The sequence below is a fragment of the Zootoca vivipara genome, chromosome 12 (genome assembly GCF_963506605.1).
Source record: "Zootoca vivipara chromosome 12, rZooViv1.1, whole genome shotgun sequence".
In the NCBI taxonomy this organism is placed as follows: Eukaryota; Metazoa; Chordata; class Lepidosauria; order Squamata; family Lacertidae; genus Zootoca; species Zootoca vivipara.
The window spans coordinates 50,340,529-50,360,047 of record NC_083287.1 but is presented as its reverse complement, the minus strand read 5'-3'; the positions used below and the strand labels follow the sequence as shown (position 1 = coordinate 50,360,047).

The 19,519-nt window shown below is 41.2% G+C and overlaps 1 protein-coding gene across 1 annotated transcript in view; it reads left to right on the top strand.

Moving 5' to 3' along the window:
• LOC118092094 (sodium channel protein type 5 subunit alpha-like) overlaps nucleotides 1-16,862 on the top strand; it is a 47,360-nt gene extending 30,498 nt beyond the window's left edge. The window contains 10 exon segments of the mRNA XM_060281066.1: nucleotides 2,718-2,832; nucleotides 3,513-3,667; nucleotides 5,392-5,589; nucleotides 6,617-6,748; nucleotides 7,593-7,832; nucleotides 9,388-9,444; nucleotides 11,446-11,587; nucleotides 13,453-13,553; nucleotides 14,911-15,181; nucleotides 15,733-16,862. Of these exon segments, the coding sequence (XP_060137049.1) occupies nucleotides 2,718-2,832; nucleotides 3,513-3,667; nucleotides 5,392-5,589; nucleotides 6,617-6,748; nucleotides 7,593-7,832; nucleotides 9,388-9,444; nucleotides 11,446-11,587; nucleotides 13,453-13,553; nucleotides 14,911-15,181; nucleotides 15,733-16,862 (2,541 nt within the window).
• The last annotated feature ends 2,657 nt before the right edge of the window (nucleotides 16,863-19,519 follow it).

Below are 19,519 nucleotides of genomic sequence, written 5' to 3'. Positions count from 1 at the left end.
GTCCATGGGGTCACGAAGAGTCGGACACGACTAAACGACTAAACAACAACAACAAAATGATAACACACTTAATGGACTGTCATCCAGTGAGAAGGTCCTGTGCTTGACCTCCAATATCGCCAAACTGGGCTGGGAAATCGTACTCTTTCTAAAACTCTGAAGAGCTGCTGCCAATCTGTATTAGCCAGAATACTTCCTGGTGAAGTAATAGGCCATTAAGAAAACAAAGCAAGTGGCTCTGCACCAGTGGCCTAATGGGTGGTGCCCCCTCATTTAACTGGCTGGTTCTTAGGAAGACAAAGGCGAGAGTTGAGAGTAGAGTTATGTGAGCTAGAAGCTAGAGGCTAGAAGCAGCAGGCTAGGAAACCAGAGGGAGAGTCATGCCTGATTTCTGTTTGAATCCGTGAATATGGCTAAGGGAGAAGCAAGACTCTTGGGGTGTCGCTGCTATGAACATTGTAGGCTGAGGTAGTAAATATGTGTAATTAAGCCATATATTGTAAAGACACCACAGTCTCAACTGTCCCTCATCTGAAGGAAACACGGACCCAGCTATGCGCCTGAAACCCCTAGAATCTCACACTGCTCGAAGATTGAGATGGCTTGCAACAGTATTACTATTTATTCTTCTTTTGTTGAAATGCAGCCTCGGGGGAAACAAATTTGATTGCACCAGCAGAATTGGGGAAAGGGAAGCTTAACCTTCTCCTGCAAGCTTTTTTGCAATCAGCTTATTCATTAAGAATTATTCTAGAGACCATGCTTCATCTACAAAAGATACCAGGATGAAGTATATAAATATAAAACATGTCCAATATAAAATAATTAAAGATAACCTAATAATAAATAAAAGCACTAGAGACAGTTTAAAAAACAAGTGGAACAGACAAACTTTAAAATGGCAGGGCCATTAAGTGAGTTTTGAACTTAAGCCAAAATGTTTGTAATAGTTGTGCCAGTTGTACTTCAATAGGGAGAGGAATTTGTTTGGATTCACATTGAAATATGACTTTTAATTCCTGAAACAATACATGCACCAAAACACAGCTATCCTTTGCACCTCTCAGCATCTTGCCTTAACGACCATCTTTCAGTCAGCAGCAACTATAGCAGCTCTGTTGACAAATGGGGTATCATTGAGAAATGCTAAGTGTCTGCTTAGTCCACACCTGATACTTACCAAGCATTACTTGTACCCTTTTAAAATGTGGCTCTTTTATTGGGGGGGGGGGTTCTTAGTGGATTGTTGTTTTTCTTCTGATTATATAGTATGTTGTGATCTTTTCTGTGAACTGCCCTGAGACCTCCGGGTATAGGGCAGTATATAAACTCAATAAATAATAATGGTATTATTATTACTAAATAGGCACATGCCTCTGTTGAGACATCTTTTGGTAGGTGTGTTTTACAGCATGTTGTCCTGCAGACCTAAACAATGTAGTTTCCCCACCCACATTGCTTCTGCTCTTATGCATCCCACTTGATGGACTATCATCCAGAACAGGGGTCGGCAAGGTTTATCTTGCCTGGGCTGGGTTGGTCCCACAGAGATCCCTTCATGGGCCGGATCGCTCGTGTGCCCATGATTTTCGACATCTGCGTCTGTGCAGTCACGATTTCAGGCGCCACAGAAGTGAGTCCCTGTGCTGCACTGAGGCAGTTTAGCACAGCGCACGAGCGGGCATCTCATTTTGGGGACGGCTCGTGGGCCGGTCAAACGGCCTCCACGGGCCGCTTCCAGCCTTAGGTTGCTGACCCCTGATCCAGAGAGAAGGGACTGTTGGTCTCACCTGAAAGGTGTTTCTCCCGGATAGTCCATCAAGGCCTCGTCCTACATGTGCAAAAGTGTAGAAATAACGGAGGACAGCATGAGAGTTGAATGCATGTGAGCTGTGCAGGAGCAAGCAAGCAAGCTGCCGGCTAGCCTTGCAGAGCCTCTTTTTATTAGCAGAAGTCAGCAATTGGAAACAGTAGTGAAACCACCCTGAACTTAACATATTTCCAGCAAGCCACATTTCCAGCGTTAGCAATACACGTGCCACCCAGGTGCTTCCCCCAAATGTTCCCCTGATACTCGAAAGTCTGCTTCACTTGCCACGCTCCAGCCAAATGAAACATTAAGCAAAGCTTTCTGTGAGGGAGGCAAAGGTCAGAGAGTGGGATGGTGGCTGGACACACTGTGGTGTGTCTTATGCTGAGGTGGGGGGGTGCCCCCACGCTGCATCCGCATCCCCACACAAAAGGGCAGCTGCCAGTCTGCCATTTATTTCTGCATTGCTTTTAATTTATTATTAAACTGGTTGAAGTTGTTTGCTTAATGCATTTTTTTTACTCTATATCATCAGCATGTGTTACTTTAATGTATTTTTTATATTCAGGATTAATTTTATGTGCATTTTGTATTTGTGCTTGTGTTTTCTCTTTATTTTTCTGTCCTGTTTTGAGTATAATACATGCTTCTGGTCTTGTTATGAAATGTACTGGGAAGATATAGAGCTGAGCAGTCCTACTTCCTCATATTTGCATTCATTTCCCTTCAGATGCTAGGTGTTGATGATTGCCCACTTGACGGACTATAATGCTAGAGAAACACCTTCAGATGAGACCAGCGGTCCCTTCTGCATGCAAAGCATGTGCTTTTCCATTGAGCCACCACCCTTCCCCATCACTGGTCAGTTACATTTAAAGGATGCTGTTTTTTCTTGTTTTGTTTTCAGGTTCAGAGCGTGGATCTTGAGAGCAGCTGTTCTGAGGCCAGCACGGTAGATGAGAGGTCTCCCATCTGCATTTTGCCTGTAACCAAGAAGGAGCCTGTGGCCTGTTTTCCACAAGGTGACAGACTAGCTTTTTTTGGCATATAATATGATTTTTTAATTTATAATTTATTTGTGATAGCCAGTTCTTTTTTGGGCAAGGTGATCAACAGAGCAGTAGCTGCCCAACTACAGATGAACCTAGATGAAGCAGATTATCTAGATCCATTTCATTGTGGCTTCAGTCCTGGACGCAGTACTGAAACAGTCTTGGTTACTCTGATTGATGAGGGAAGAGCTAGGTTCTATCTTGTCCTCTGTGTGCTTAACATCACTCAGAAGCCACTGGGAGGAGTCATCCAGGGATTTGGGGCACAAAGTTGAGGATATGAGGATGACACTTATTGGGATGGATCTAAGGAAATTCATTTCTGATCTACTCTTGATCTAATTATTCTGGCCTTTATATAGGGACCAGCCATTGGCAACAGGGAAGCTGGTACTTTTTTGCAACTTTATCTTCTCATGAGCAAATATTCCAGTGTATTAGTTCACAAAGAAACTCTTCCTCGGCACTCTTTGGATGTGCTGCTTGTACTAGTTACATAGAAGGCCACCAACAGAATGTTCCAGGGACAGGAAGAAAAGAGGAAATAATTTGCTATTTTCTCCTGCAAACATGCTGAATGATAAAAGACTGGTTTCCTACCGATTCTCAGAACACTGATAATTTCTGCATTTGATTTCTCTTTATTTCAGTGTTGGTCAAGTTCTTCCCGTGTTGCACAGTGAATACTGCTAAATTTCCAGGCAACACTTGGTGGAAGTTTAGAAAAACCTGCTACAGAATTGTAAAACATAATTGGTTTGAATCTTTTATCATATTTATGATATTACTGAGCAGTGGTGTTCTGGTAAGCTTACTATGATATCCTCAAAATAAGAGTAATATTAAGTTTTTGGCCTTGTGTTCAGCTCTGAATTTTCTTTTTTCCTATAGTTGCTAAAATCTGTTTAATAGGATGATAGGTGATTTTTTAAAAAGTATTTCTTGATATTATATAATCATACCTAGTGTATTCCATTTTATTGGTGGATGAGTAATAGTGCAAACATTCTTAGATAAACAATGGCCAAAATCCCAAGAACCATGCAGCTAGCTCCAAGGGAACTTTTGACTTGTTCTTCTTGAACAGTAGCCCTTCATTTTACATGACAATCCATTTTTTAAAGTGGATAGGAGGTTCTATCAGACAAAATAATGCTGGGCACTTAAAGCAGCTCTTTGGATTCCAACTGATAAAAGTGAGGCTTGCTTGGTTTTTTAAAGTATTTTTTTAAAATATATGTTTATATTTTTAAGAGTATTTTATAAAAGATCCCAGTTAATTGATTGCTGGGATTTTGTTCAGAACTCTCCAGATATACTGCACTAGGTTTCACTGGTATGATCTAGCTGGAATCTTTACTAATGGTATAGAAACTCAGGCATGCTGGGTATAAAGCAATAAAGCATTTTTATTCCAAGCCCCCACAACAGACTTGGCATATGAAAAAAAAGTTCATTTATATGGGCCATATATGTAAACTCAAATGGATCTCACCTAGTCCTTAGCTTCTGTTGCATCGAAGAGTGGTATGCCACACCCAAACTTTGTACAGTCTGGTTTGTTCCTCCAAATCAGGATTTTATATAGCCACTAGCCAAAGTCCAGTTGGCCACATGGACAATCTGCTATTTCAAGATACAGGTAGGTAGCCATGTTGGTCTGCCGTAGTCAAAACAAAATAAAAAAATTCCTTCCAGTAGCACCTTAGAGACCAACTAAGTTTGTTATTGGTATGAGCTTTCGTGTGCATGCACACTTCTTCAGATACTACTCTTCTAATGTGCTACTCGAGGGATTTTTTTTATTTCAATATAAACATCCTATTGGTAAACAACTCCATATTTGTGGATCATAGTATGCTCAATTTTGTAGCTTGAGATGTCCATATAAGGGATTGTGGCATGCTTCAATTGTGTGCAAGGCACATGATACAATGTTCCTGTTATATAACAATCTAATGCATACTTACCCCTTAACCTATATTTCCCCCAATTATTCAATCTTTGACACATAATCCCAGCAATTATGCAATGCTCATGCCTTCTATATATTGCCTATTAGGCCTATGGGGCTTTCCAGTTCATGACTAGGGTTTTTCCTCTTGCAGGTATGTGTAATCAGTTGGGTTCAAAGCAATGGAGAGCTATAGCTAGATTCTTACATCCAGTATAGGCATAATTATTAAAGACCCCTAGGCCAATGCTATGGTCCTAAGAATCATCTTTGATGTCAAAATGTCAAAATGCCAAAATGCTACACTTTGACAAATAATTTAGGCCTACGATTTCTACATTGTCATTTAATTTTACTACATACTTGGCAAAAAATGTTGTTGAATCTTGAACATGGGAGCAGGATTCACATAGTGAACCTCAATGTTGCAGTACTTCTTAAACTTTAATCAGCTGGAAGAAGTCCTCCTCCAATGAATGCCAAGTGAGTGGGCTCCACTCTTCTTCGCCACATTGCACAAATTTTAAATACCCCACTACTGAATTCTAAATCGCATCTGATTTCTGAAATACTAGATCTTTGAAGACATCTACCTTGTTGAGAGAAAGACCATAAAAATCATATTGGAATATGCAGATATATTTTTCTTCTACATCTTTTTCCTGGAGATGCTTCTGAAATGGGTGGCTTATGGCTTCAGAAAATATTTCACCAATGCTTGGTGTTGGCTTGATTTCTTTATTGTATGTGTAAGTATCAGATTTAATCTTACTGTACTGCATGTTGCTGTAATGTACAGTTATGTGAAGTAGCTACTGCCTCTGAGATGTAGTAAATGGGGCCAGCCTCACAATTGGGTGAAGTGAGCAAGCCACCCCGGCAGGGGCGTACCCAGGATCAAAACTGGGGGGGAGCGCAAGAGAGGGGGAGAGAGAGGGAAGGAAGGAGGGAGGGAGGGAAGAGAGAGAAGGAAGGAAGGAAGGAAGGAAGGAAGGAAGGAAGGAAGGAAGGAAGGAAGGGGTGAGAGAGAGAGAGAGAGAGAAGGGAGGGAGGGAGAGGGAGAGAAAAAGGAAGAAAGAAAGAGGGGGGATGGAAGGATGGAAGGAAGGATGGAGCTCCCATCCGCCCCCCCCAGCTCAGGCTGCTCCTCCCCCCTCCCACGTTCCTGTCACTGGCTGCAGCCGGGGAGGGGGCGAAAACAGCCTGATTTCCATAACTCGCAGCGACTTTTCCCCTTCAGTTTTTGGAGGGAAAAAGTGCGGGTTATGGTCCGTAAAATACGGTAATTTTTTTTGCTTCTGGGGGCCCCAGCTGCCCCCCTGCCCCTCGCTGGGTACGCCCATGCACCCTGGGCAGCTGAGCTTGGGATTTTGTGCCTCAGGTAGCAAAATAATGTGGTTAGGCCTAGGAACACTATGTATTTTGACTTGCTTAACTCCACATCAAGAATGGCGCGTGGGGAACCACTTAAACAAAATTGTATCCATTTGGAAATAATTTGTATAAATGAGTTAACATTTGAAAAATCAATAAAAATGATTGGCAAAAGAAAACCATAACTCCAAAGATACGTTTTACAAGTAAACACACGGCAGTCTTGAGCAGGTCGGCGCCTTGGCGCTGAGGCGCGGAGATCGCTCCGGCGCCCCCACCCTCGCAGCGCGCAGCATGGCTTCCACGCGGCTTTGCCATGCAGCGCCCCGCCTGCCGGCCCGGCGCCCTGATACCCCGCGCCACCGGGACTATACCTAGAGCTGGCCCTGAGTAAACAGCCCGTGTTTTTCCTTTTCCTTATCACAGGTTTCCTTTCCTGCAAAAACAATTGGAACAAAGGGAAGAGATCTGTGTGATAGCCGTATCTCCACAAAATCTCTCAGAACTTTAAGAGCCTTGAGACCTCTTCGTGCATTGTCCAGATTTAAAGGGATAAAGGTACTAAATACAGTTTTTCTGTTACATGTCCCACAAAGCTAAGGTTGTGCTGAGCTGGTAGTAGGGATGGAAAAATATATCCCATTCTGTTCCATTCTAATCCATCCAATCCCAGTCATATGTGGGTAATCTTGAATTATGTTATACCCTGCTTTTCCAGTTAAAATATAGAGTTTGGGATATACTCGCCATATAATAAATACGACCTGGCGTATAAGGCAACCCCCGACTTTTGAGAAGATTTTCCTTGGTTAAAAAGTAGTCTTATACACAGGGATATACTGTATATAAAATGATCTAAATTCCCTTTTAAAAAATCAACACAGGAGCACAGGAGCAGGGTATAACATAATTCAAGATTACCCACATATGGACTGGGATTGTAGTATTTAGGACTCTGTTTTTCCTGTTTTAACACTATAAAGCTGCTTGGACATGAAGTTATTTCCTGCATCATTTCAAAAAGTGTTTTGAAGCTTCTCCAAGCACACACAATTGGTAAAATGATTGACAGGCATCTTGCCTGGTACCCCTACTTTAAAGGCGGTCTTTTAATTTTGATTTTATGAATGGAAAACTGAGTTAGTGACTTGCTCAAGACTACCTATTGACCTGGGATTTGGACCCACTTCCCCATAGCAAATTCTAGCACTCAATTCACTCTAGCACTATTCACTCAATTGGTGGTGCTCATTTGTAAACCAGGAGAAAGATCCATACTTAATTGTGTAATTGTCACGTGATTATCAGATTGCTCAGTTATGTGCTATCATTGCTTAGAGCCATTGGTAGTCTGATTCTATTCACTGAATAACTGATTGTGTGTTTCATTTTCTCATTTAAGGTTGTAGTGAATGCACTCGCAGGAGCTGTCCCTTCGATCGGGAATGTGCTGCTTGTCTGTGTTGTGCTCTGGCTCCCATTTAACATCCTAGGAGTACAACTGTTTGGAGGAAAATTTTCGAAATGCAGTGATGCAGCTTTGAAAAATAAAAGTGTCTGTGAAAGTCAGAATTCCAAATGGACTAATATGAATGTCAACTTTGATCATGTTGGGATGGGGTATCTGGCTCTCCTCCAGGTGGTATGTTCAATCACACATAGTTTCTTTGGCAAGAGAACAACCTTGGAAAGCCACATATGTGTAGTCAAAGAATAACAGATTATTGAAATTAGAAGTGATAGAAAATTTCTAAAGAATTCAGAATTTGCTTTTGAAATTCAGTTTTGAAGGATTATTTTTAAAAAAGAAAAAACACACACGAGAGCAACCTTAAATATTAAGAAATATTGCTGATAGCTGTTAGACTGCACATTGAGATTGCCAGTTTGAAGCTAATCCATGATCTGAAGCTGAAACTAGCTCCATGATCCAGGGCTTCACAATGTCTGTGTTCTAAAATGCTACAGAGGATGCAGTACGTATTATATTTCTGAAGTATATCTCTCTCCAATAGAAGACCAGTACAAACATGAAGTGTAGAGTATGCTCAAGGGGAGGGATGGTAGTGTGAGCATGCTAGCTCCGCCACTACTCCAGTGTTGTTCCTTGATTTGTGAAGGGTGACTGTGCAAAGAGGGAAGGCTCCTGTATCTGGAGGCTCTCAATGTATTTTGGAACCCTCAATTTTCAATGTTCCAAAATGTGCATTTTGAAGGGGATGTTTCCTCTGGTCTGGTATTTTAGGGACAACTAAAACCACTGAGCCTCTTGGGCTTGCCAATCAGCTCGGCGGTTCGAATTCTCGCAACGGGGTGAGCTCCCATTGCTCAGTCCCAGCTCCTGCCAACCTAGCAGTTCGAAAGCACGTCAAAGTGCAAGTAGATAAATAGGTACCACTCTGGCAGGAAGGTAAACAGCATTTCTGTGCACTGCTCTGGTTTTGCCAGAAGCGGCTTAGTCATGCTGGCCACATGACCCGGAAAACTGTCTGCGGAAGCGGACAAACGCCAGCTCCCTTGGCCTGTAAAGCAAGATGAGCACCGCAACCCTAGAGTCGTTTGCGACTGGACTTAATTGTCAGGGGTCCTTTACCTTTACTTATTATTATTATTATTATTATTATTATTATTATTATTATATTGACAATGGAAAGTCTGTTTCTGTGCCCCTGAACAGCGTAAGATAACAAAATAAAAATATATTTTTATATAGGCAGGCACCTTCTATGCCAACTTTTAAATGCTTGCTGAAAACCTTTTATTCCTCCAGGAATTGCCTATGCAGGAAATTAAAAGTTGAATGGATAATAACATAGCAAAATTGACTTGCGAGGTGGTGTGTTGTTCAATAAGAGATTGAGTGTTTTTTTGGGGGGGAGGCTTGTTTAATTTCATTGTACACAGGTTGTAGAATGACAATAAAGGTATTATTATTATTATTATTATTATTATTATTATTATTATTATTATTATCTCCCACATGCTCTGTTGGTGTTTGTACAGTGTCTTTATCCATGTATGAGGTAGGCATGTGGATAGACAAATATGGCTGCACCTGTCAAGTCTAGTGCATCCCTTAGCATACTCCTCAGGAGAGGGTGGCAAACCAAATATGTGTTAGACTGTCAGACAGACTAGGAAAAACAATTTACAGAATACTTCAGTAACTTGATTTGTTTATATACATATATTGCCAGGCAACCTTTAAGGGCTGGATGGAGATTATGTATGCTGCAGTAGATGCACCTTCACAAGTAAGCCATGAAAAGTTTCAGCATTTGTTCTTTTTAGATGCTTTGCTGCATTTTTATCGACAGGTTGTATCATTCTATGTACTTTTAGAATTGTTGCAGCTTTCACCCCAAAGAACCTTGGGAACTGGAGTTTGGTGAGGTTGCTTACAGTTGCAAGATAGAGATGGGATGGAGGACATTTCTCCTTGCAGACCACATTTTAAACTGTTTTTCTCCCAGTGGGTGTTATTCCAGCCTGAATTAAAACACCTCATTTTTACACTCAAAAACGTCGTTTTTACACTCAAAAATGCTTACTTTTAGTTTGTGAAATTAAAATTATTCAGCCCTGAAAGAAACATCTCCCTGCATAATTCTGAGCAAGCTTCCTGAGTAGAAGGAAGCAGGCTCAGAACAGTAACTCCTGGAGAGATGTTGTAGACAGCTTTCTCTGATAGTGAGTAATTGCAAAATCACAACCATGAACTGGAAGTGCTTCATCCTCTGATGATTATAGCCTTTTTACCATCTAGAACAGTGTATCTGAAATTTTGCCAATACCCTCGCAGAAAGGAAATATTAGTTTGCTGCTGTCACCATCAATTCCTCTGCCTGCAAATGGGTTCTGTGGTATAATTAGTCAAATTTTCTATGACTTTTTTATTTTAATTTCAAACTGTCTCATTTCCCCAGTAAGTTCCCCAGTAAACCAAGTTCTACATATCTACGGGAGAGGACACTGGAGAGCAACTGCCAATAGCCATATTCAGTCATCCATTCCAGAAATCAGGGGTGCCAACTTGAATAAAATATGCAAAGTAGGGCCCTGCCCTGTATAATCAATCACATGATGCGGTACTTGAACACCACTTGAATGGCAGTGCCCATCAACTGGGGTGGCAGCCGGCAGCCCCCTCAATTCCCCTGGCTCTCTAATTCCCCAGGTTCATCACCCACTATTCCACCATGCATCCCGAAGCATCCAAATAAATACCTGTCAAGCTAAAGACCTATATTGCTTCACTGACTTCTGCAAAAATGACAACCCCATATCAACACAGGAAATACCTGTCAGGAGTGAACATAGACCATTAGTACCAAAATGTATGGGAAACCGCCCTATTAGAAAAGTTAACCAACAAACTTAAGCTAGCACAGGGGCAAGCAAAGGAGGACGCCTTCACCCCACTGTGGTACCCCCTTATCACACAGCACAACAAGACAATGACCTATGCCCCCCCAACAGCATATGGTTAACCTGACCCAACAACCTACCCTCACAAACACAAGCACAAACAAACAAGCCCCACTGCAATCAACTGAATGCAACCAACCTGGGCTCTGGATGCCAACAAAAACAAATAACTATATAGATAAAGGACCTACTATATAGATAAAGGAGACGCTGACACAAAAACCGCGCACAAACACTATACAGCAAAATGAAAAGATCATTATCTCCCCAACCCTCTCCCTCCTATCTTCCCTCCCCACAATGCCTAGTACAATAGTGTCTCATACTGAATGTAAATGAACTGTGAAAAGGACTCCATAAATTGAAAGTGAAGATGCTTTATGTACATTTCCTTGCTTATTTGTTTTCTATCACAAAAAATATTCAATAAAACCTAATTTAAGAAACACGGACACATCTTTCACATTACCTCCTGAATCCCCAGAGCACCTGGGAACCCAGCAGGCTCTGTAAATCTCTGGAGGTGACCCATTGTAATTGGTCCTCCACCATTTTGGATATAGCTAGCTGTATGTCTAGTCATGATTACCTTATTTCAGTAACCAGAGTATCAGGGCACTAGTTCAGGTGTAGAACAGTGAATAGTTCAGCATGTGTCCTTTTATACATTGCCTACTGTGTCTCACAAGGTGTATCTCATTACATAGCATCCATTTATGCTTTTAAACAAATCAAACAGGGCAATGAAATAATCATTCATGATAAATTAAGAATTGACATAATTAAGTCACAAACAAGACGTTCCTTGTCTTTCTACTTTATTTCAGGAAAATGAACAGCCAAGTTTTGAAAATAGTGTGTTTGCATATATCTATTTTGTGGCATTTATCATATTTGGATCGTTCTTCATGCTAAACCTCTTCATTGGAGTTGTTATTGACAATTTCAACCAACAAAGGAAAAAGATAAGTACACACATGAGTTACAAAATATTTCACTCCCATAAAAATTGTATAATAGTTGGATAGAAATGGTGAAAGCTTTGTGTTCAGTACAGTGTTGTAATAGACTGCAGCGGATAATGTCCAAGACATTGTTAGTCTAAGGCCAAAATCAGAAAGAACGTAATCCTCAGTACCACTTGTCCTGGTCAGGAGATATCAGATTACATTACATGGGAACCAGAACAGAATCATAGAATTGTAGAATTGGAAGGGATCATGTGGGTCATATAGTCCAACCTCCTGCAATGCAGGAATCTTTTGCCCAACGTGGGGCTCAAACCCATGCCTCTAAGATTAAGTGATTAAGAGTCTCATGCTTTGCTGACTGAGCTACCCCACAGTAGCTTGCCTGGCTGGGTCATAAGGAAATTCTTTATTACATTTATACCTTATCTTTCCTCCAAGGTGCTCAAGATTGTGTACACTGTTCCGCTCCTCCCTATTTTATCCTGTGCGGTAGGTTAGTCTGAAAGATGGTGGATATCTCAAGGTCACCCAGTGAGCTTCATGATTGAGTAAGGACTGACACTAAAAAATGGATTTCCTTGTGACTGATTAACAGAAATCAAGAAAAGTAGCTTTGTTGCTTAGTCATTTAGTTGTATCCGACTTTTCATGACCCCATGGACCAGAGCACGCCAGGCACTCCTGTCTTCCACTGCCTGCCGCAGTTTGATCAGACTCATGTTCGTAGCTTCGAGAACACTGTCCAACCATCTTGTCCTCTGTCGTCCCCTTCTCCTTGTGCCCTCCATCTTTCCCAACATCAGGGTCTTTTCCAAGGATTCTTCTCTTTTCATGAGGTGGCCAAAGTATTGGAGCCTCAGCTTCACGATCTGTCCTTCCAGTGAGCACTCAGGGCTGGTTTCCTTCAGAATGGATAGGTTTGATCTTCTTGCAGTCCATGGGACTCTCAAGAGTCTCCTCCAGCACCACATTTCAAATGCATCAATTCTTTGGCGATCAGCCTTCTTTATGGTCCTGCTCTCACTTCCATACATCACTACTGGGAAAACCATAGCTTTAACTATATGGACCTTTGTCAGCAAGGTGATGTCTCTGCTTTTTAAGATGTTGTCTAGGTTTGTCATTGCTTTTCTCCCAAGAAGCAGGCGTCTTTTAATTTCATGACTGCTGTCACCATCTGCAGTGATCATGGAACCCAAGAAAGTAAAATCTCTCACTGCCTCCATTTCTTCCTCATCTATTTGCCAGGAGGTGATGGGACCATGATCTTAGTTTTTTTTATGTTGAGCTTCAGACCATATTTTGCGCTCTCCTCTTTCACCCTCATTAAAAGGTTCTTTAATTCCTCCTCACTTTCTGCCATCAAGGTTGTGTCATCAGCATATCTGAGGGTGTTGATATTTCTTCCGGGAATCTTAATTCCGGCTTTAGTAAAAAAAAAGTAGCTTTAGGAAGGAGTATTCATAGACCCTGAAAAAGAGGGTAAGGGGTATCCATCTAGAACATTGAAACTTCTGGTTCTCTCATTGTTTTGCCACAATTGTGATGCCCTACAATTCATGGCATAGAAAACTTGTGGAACTGTTTTCATTTCATCTGGACCTTATATTTTAGACAGTGGTGCTCATAGTTGGTGGTGGTGGTGGTGGAAGCCCCATGAACCACCACTGATTTTGAAGCATATCCAGTCATAGTCTTCACCATGAGCCTCCATAACTGTTACTACAGATGGTAATGTAGTAAATAGCTTTACCAGTTAAATTTCCTGTAGTGCTAGAAAGTACTTACAGTAGTTGGATTTGCATAAAAGCTTGATATCTTCAGGCAGAAAGATGCATTTTGTATTTATTTCCTTATACCTAGGTGGAGAACTCATTTTTATGTCAGATGAACAGAAGAAATATTATAACGCATTAAAAAAACTTGGTAGCAAGAAACCACATAAGCCCGTTCCACGGCCGCAGGTAAGACAGCCACTAACAATAAGTGCATTTCCTTGTTTGGTTTTGGAATTAACTTGGAACTACCTTTCAAAATCTAGTATAACAAGTTATTTAGTGGTCAACATTTTGCCTTTTGCTTTCATAGTGAGAATTCTTTACTCAGTTCAATAGGTTTACTCTGTGTAAGATTAAAGAAGTTAAGCAAAATTAGAAAAATTGTTAAATTTTGCTATAGTAGCGAAGAAAATGCATTTTTAAACAAAGGCTCATATAACTTGACTTGCTCTTTTAACAAGCATTATATCAGTGATTGCTACCAGTTTTATTTTGTTTAAAAATGTGTAATGCAACCAGATAATTCGCCACCATCAAAATATAAACAGGAAAATCACATCAATTTTATCATTACGTTTGTATGCTTGGCAAGTAATCCCCAGATTCCCAGCTTTTATTATTTTTTGAGGAAGTTTCTAGGATTTTTGGAATCTGAGATATGAGGCACAATGTTCAGACACTATTCTTCTCATTTTTTATTAGCAATTTGACTGCTCCACCTTTTCAGGGTTTTGCTTCCTCACCCTCACCCCCTGGAAAAAAGCGGGAGAGATGTACTTGTGGGATGTGGGTACTTTTCCTGGTACTGGGGAGTGCTCTCTGTTGTTAGACAGTGGAATCAATATTGTGTATGGGAAAGCAGTACTATGCGGACTTCACAGTCAAGACCAGCAGGACATAGCTGACTCCACATGTTAAGCCTGAGGTTATCTGGGGTGGGGAGGAAGCAGCAGCAGTGACGGTACCCTTATTTTGTGTTACGTCATGTCCCCCCCCCCATGGCATGTTGTGCTATGCCACATTCTAATGGCAACCATTTTGTGACTGGTGCCCCAAAAGTGCCTGCTCGTCTGAAAAGGTTGTTGATTCCTGCAATAGCCCCTTTTCATATTAACCCACACAATCCAGATATGAGAGTCACAAGAAGAGAAAAGGACCGAACAAGGTATTTAGTCCAGAATTCTAGCTTGTGCAATTCAATAAATAGTGAAATAATGCAAACTAGGGAACTATATTCTACATGTAAAACATGTATCTACATATCTTTATTGAACTACAAGAAAATTACTTTGCTCAAGCATAAATCTGTCCCTATAGCCTCTTAAAAGACAATTTTCTGGTTCTCTTGCAAAAGAATCCTTCTCTCTTCTTCTTTCACTCATTGCTATCAATTAGATTATAATATAAGCAAATACAAGTTAAAGCAAAATTTTAAAAACCTCTGTGAGAAACAGCCAAAAAGTACAGTTATGTCATTTGCCTCAAAGAAAAGGGGAAATCATTAGTGATGCCAATGCTTCTTGCTTTTCCCCTTTTGCCACAGAACATGTACCAAGGACTTCTTTTTGACATTGTAAACAAGAAAGCATTTGATATTTTCATCATAAGTCTAATTTTACTGAATGTGGTGATCATGGCAGCAGAACATGAAGGCGAAGGGGAAGCTGTTAAGACCCTTCTTGAAAATATAAATCTTATATTTGTCGCTATTTTTACTGGAGAGTGCATCATCAAAATGTTGGCTTTGAGACTATATTTCTTCAAAGACGGTTGGAATATATTTGATTTTGTGGTTGTGATTCTTTCAATACTTAGTAAGTAAAAAAAAAAAGTTCATGTACAACAGGGTTATTTCTTGTCAACAATAAGCAAATGCAAAAATGTGAGCTTGGGCCAAGTCTGCATACCTAAGAAGTTGCCAATTGTATTAAATTATGGAGATCAAGGAATCTGTGTGGTTGCAAGAATGTCATGTGGTGACCGTGTAGAATATGGTCTGAGAGATGGGTGTCCAGATTGAGTAAATAGAAAAGCTCCATTTGCCGAATCCTCATGCTTGCTCATGGATCCAGGGCCTGCCTGCTCATGAGATGGGCTAATACAGGTGGCAGAACACCAAGATATGTTGACCCTATAGCATCCCAGATGCCACTTGTAGTGGTAGTGGCAGGAGATCTTGTGTACTTTGTAAGATCTTGCACATCTCGCTGGAGCCAGCCATTGTTGTCCTCTAAACAGGCATTCAAATAACTATTATTTTAGCACGGCCTAAATATAGACCTAAATATTTAAGTTTGGCTTAGCTTAAACTGGAAATAAAAATGCATTGTTGCTGGATTTTTCAAAAAAATTATTATTTTAATAGGTTCTGCAGCTGGACAACTTCGAAAAGCACTTGATTTCCCTCCTACAATCCTGAGAATAATTCGAGTAGCCCGTGTTAGTCGACTACTGAGACTTATCAGAGGAGCCAGAGGGCTTCGGACCCTCCTTTTTGCATTACTGATGTCCCTCCCTTCTCTCACTAACATTGGACTTCTCCTTTTTCTGATCATGTTTATTTATGCTATTTTTGGTATGTCTAACTTTGCCTGTGCAAGTTGGCAAGGTGGGATTGACAACATTTTCAACTTCCAAACCTTTGGCAGCAGTATGCTTTGCCTCTTCCAAATAACAACATCTGCTGGCTGGCATGACCTCCTCAACCCAATGCTGATCACTGACAACATCACTTGTGCTCCCAATTTAGGTGGAAATGGTCCCTGCGTAAACAGGAGTGTGGCAATTGCCTATTTTGTAAGCTACATCATTATATCATTCCTCATTGTAGTCAACATGTACATTGCTGTCATCATAGAAAACTTGAATGTTGCCACGGAGGAAAGCACAGAACCTCTAGGTGATGATGATTTTGAAATTTTTTATGAGATTTGGGCAAAATTTGATCCTCGCGCAACCCAATTTATTTCTTACTTCGCACTTTCAGACTTTGCTGATGCTCTGGCAGAACCCTTACGCGTACCCAAACCAAACATGCAACAGCTGATGTTAATGGACCTTCCTATGGTGAACGGAAATAAAATCCACTGCTTGGATATTTTGTTTGCTTTTACCAAGAGGGTATTGGGGGAATATGGGGACATGGGTCCACTGGAGACCCAGATAGAAGAAAAGTATCCAGAGAAGATTGCCAATGAACCCATTGTAACGACTCCCAAGCGGAAAGAGGAGGAATCGGCTGCCATTATCCAGAGGGCTTTCAAGATGTATCTCCTTCACCGTGCAATGAAAGAAGTCTCTCAGGAAACCCCCTTGGAACGCATACATGAGGAGGAAGGTACCTCTGCATTCACACTTAGTGAAAACGAAGACAGTCAGTCGAGTAACTCCCACAGCCCATCTCCCGTATCTATTCCTCCATCTTACAGTAATGTCACAGGCACCACTAACGACAGTCTTCAAGTGGAAATCACAGACACTAGTGAACCCAAGTGATTTACAGTCCGCTATTTTTCTTGTCGCAATATAATTTCCCAGGAAGTGTAATGCTACAAAAATATTTCCATCATCATAGCCACCTTTATTTAACACTTTTAACTGTGAAGCTTACCCATTTGTGTATCCTCTTGATGCTCTTAAAAGGTAAAGGTAAAGGTACCTGTGATCTTAGGTCCAGTCGCGGACGACTCTGGGGTTGCGCACTCATCTCGCTCTATAGGCCAAGGGAGCTGGCATTTGTCCGCAGACAGCATCTGGGTCACGTGACCAGCATGACTAAGCCGCTTCTGGCGAAACCAGAGCAGCGCATGGAAACGCCGTTTACCTTCCTGCCGGAGCGGTACCTATTTATCTACTTGCACTTTGACGTGCTTTCGAACTGCTAGGTTGGCAGGAGCTGGGACCGAACAATGGGAGCTCACCCCGTCGCAGGGATTTGAACCACCGACCTTCTGATTGGCAAGCCCTAGGCTCTGTGGTTTAGACCACAGTGCCACCCACATCCCTCTCTTGATGCTCTTAGCAGGAATAAATATTGCAACTGGAAAGTCTTCAATAATATTTAAAGGAGAAAAGATTTGTATGTTTAGCTTTATTAACGGATTAGTTAGCATGTTATTTTGGTAGCTGTTGGGGCCACCATAAAAAAAAAACACATGAGCCATGGGCTCCTCTTTATCTATGAATGCTTTGCGGTCCCCCCCCCCCAAATTCAAAAATACATTTTGGAACCAGTAAAGAGCCCATTTGCCCAGAATAGTTTAGCATGAGACATGGGCCTCGTGGTGCAACATGGCTACAACAAACTGTCCGATTCAGCTCCTTTGCAGAGAAAGATAAAGCAAAGGTGACCTGTAGCCAGTAAAAGCTAGTAAACCATACCTGGAGGTTTTTGTACAGATCAAGGAGCATCACCTGACTCTATTTTGTGACTGGACTCTCCTGTTCATTATTTGGCCAGCCACAGCTTGCTGGTAGTGCACAGATTCAATCCCTGAATGACATCCTTCAGGTAACGAGTTCAAGATATGTTGTGGTTGTTTAAGACTGAGCTTTGTTTTAAAGAAGTATGCGGAGTCGGCATGGTGAAGTCAATCCATTTGAGTATAAATTAATTCTTATTGAATATATCACGGCTACCCCTCCCATTACATGCCCACACAGGGAAGTAATTTTTATACCACGTAACTGTTAAATTGTGTGTGGGAAATTATAATTCCTGCAAAACACTACAGCGACCACATATTTCTACTCATACGAGTCTGGCTGCATGTGTTCACACAATGTTTTAAAATAAGTGGGATTACTTACATCAGTGTGATACATATGTATGCATACTGCACAAGTAAGCAAACAAATGTACCTGCCTAATGTATATTATAAAATGATATTTCACAAACTATAGCAATTAAATAAAAACAGTTGGATTTTCAGATTTGTCGGCTGTTCTTGGTGGGAAATGTAGGTGCTGGTAACTCTTGTTCATATACTGATTCACACAACATTGTCTGGGGCAAGGGGCAGGAGAATAGCAAGGTTACAGAGTCAGATTTCTACAGAGCCCTGGGTGTACATGAACTAGATGGTCTGGAGACACAGACTTACAAGGGGTATGGGGGAGCTGTCCATTTAGAGAAGACTAGCACTAATTCTGGAACACAACTGCTGAAACCATTTGAGAAGCTTTCCATACAGATAATAAGCCAAGAAACAAGGAGCTGGATAAGACAGATGTTGCACCAGCGAGGCAACAACTGAAGCCTCTTGTATTAGACCTTGCAACCCAAGCTTTGCCGTTGTATCAGTTGGCAAGTCCTGACAGTGGGGGAAAGTCTATTGCCTGGGGGAAATGACATCCATAGAGTAGCTCCCTCTTACAGCATGAGCACATCCTTCATTTACTTCCAAAGTCCCTTCTTAACTAACTGCACTGGTTTTGGAAGCAAAATGAAGCAAAATGCTCCAACTCTAATCTTCTCCACCAGCAAGTAGACACTGCCTGTATCACTTCTGTGTCTGAATCCCAACAGTTTTCAAAGCACAGTCCCCTCTGACCCTTCCAAGGACTTTGGGATGCTCCAAACCTGCTATATGTGGCCATATGCTTTTTTCCACCTTTCAAAAGTGGTTGTTGAGTGCTTGCTGTGAAATATGTTGTAAAAAGTGACAGCTGCACAACAGTCAAAACACCTTTAGGTGGCAGTACCTTCTAATATTTTAAAATATTAAAAGCTTTTAGTGCCCACCACACCACACAATTTCCCAATTGCTGAAATAATGATTTGTGAAACTTTTTGCTCCACCACTGATTTTGGTAGTGGTCGCTGCATTTATTTACTAAACTTGAAAAGTCCCCAAGAGGCAAATGTCCCCACTTCCATCCTGAAGTCCCCTGCACTAGCTACACCCATCATTAAAAAATAAGACATATTTTCACTACAAAATTATGCAAATTTTATATCACTTGCATTTTAATTGCTTCTCTCTTTATAATTTTTTTCAAATAATTTTTATTGCAAAGTAAATACATCAGTACCAAGCCATACATCCTATATAATAAAGTCCAAGTTGTCCCTGCGTCCAAGTTGTCCCGTGTGTCCCTGGGTTACTGCGCATGTGCGCCAGGGACACAGGGATTGGACGGAGAGACAGGA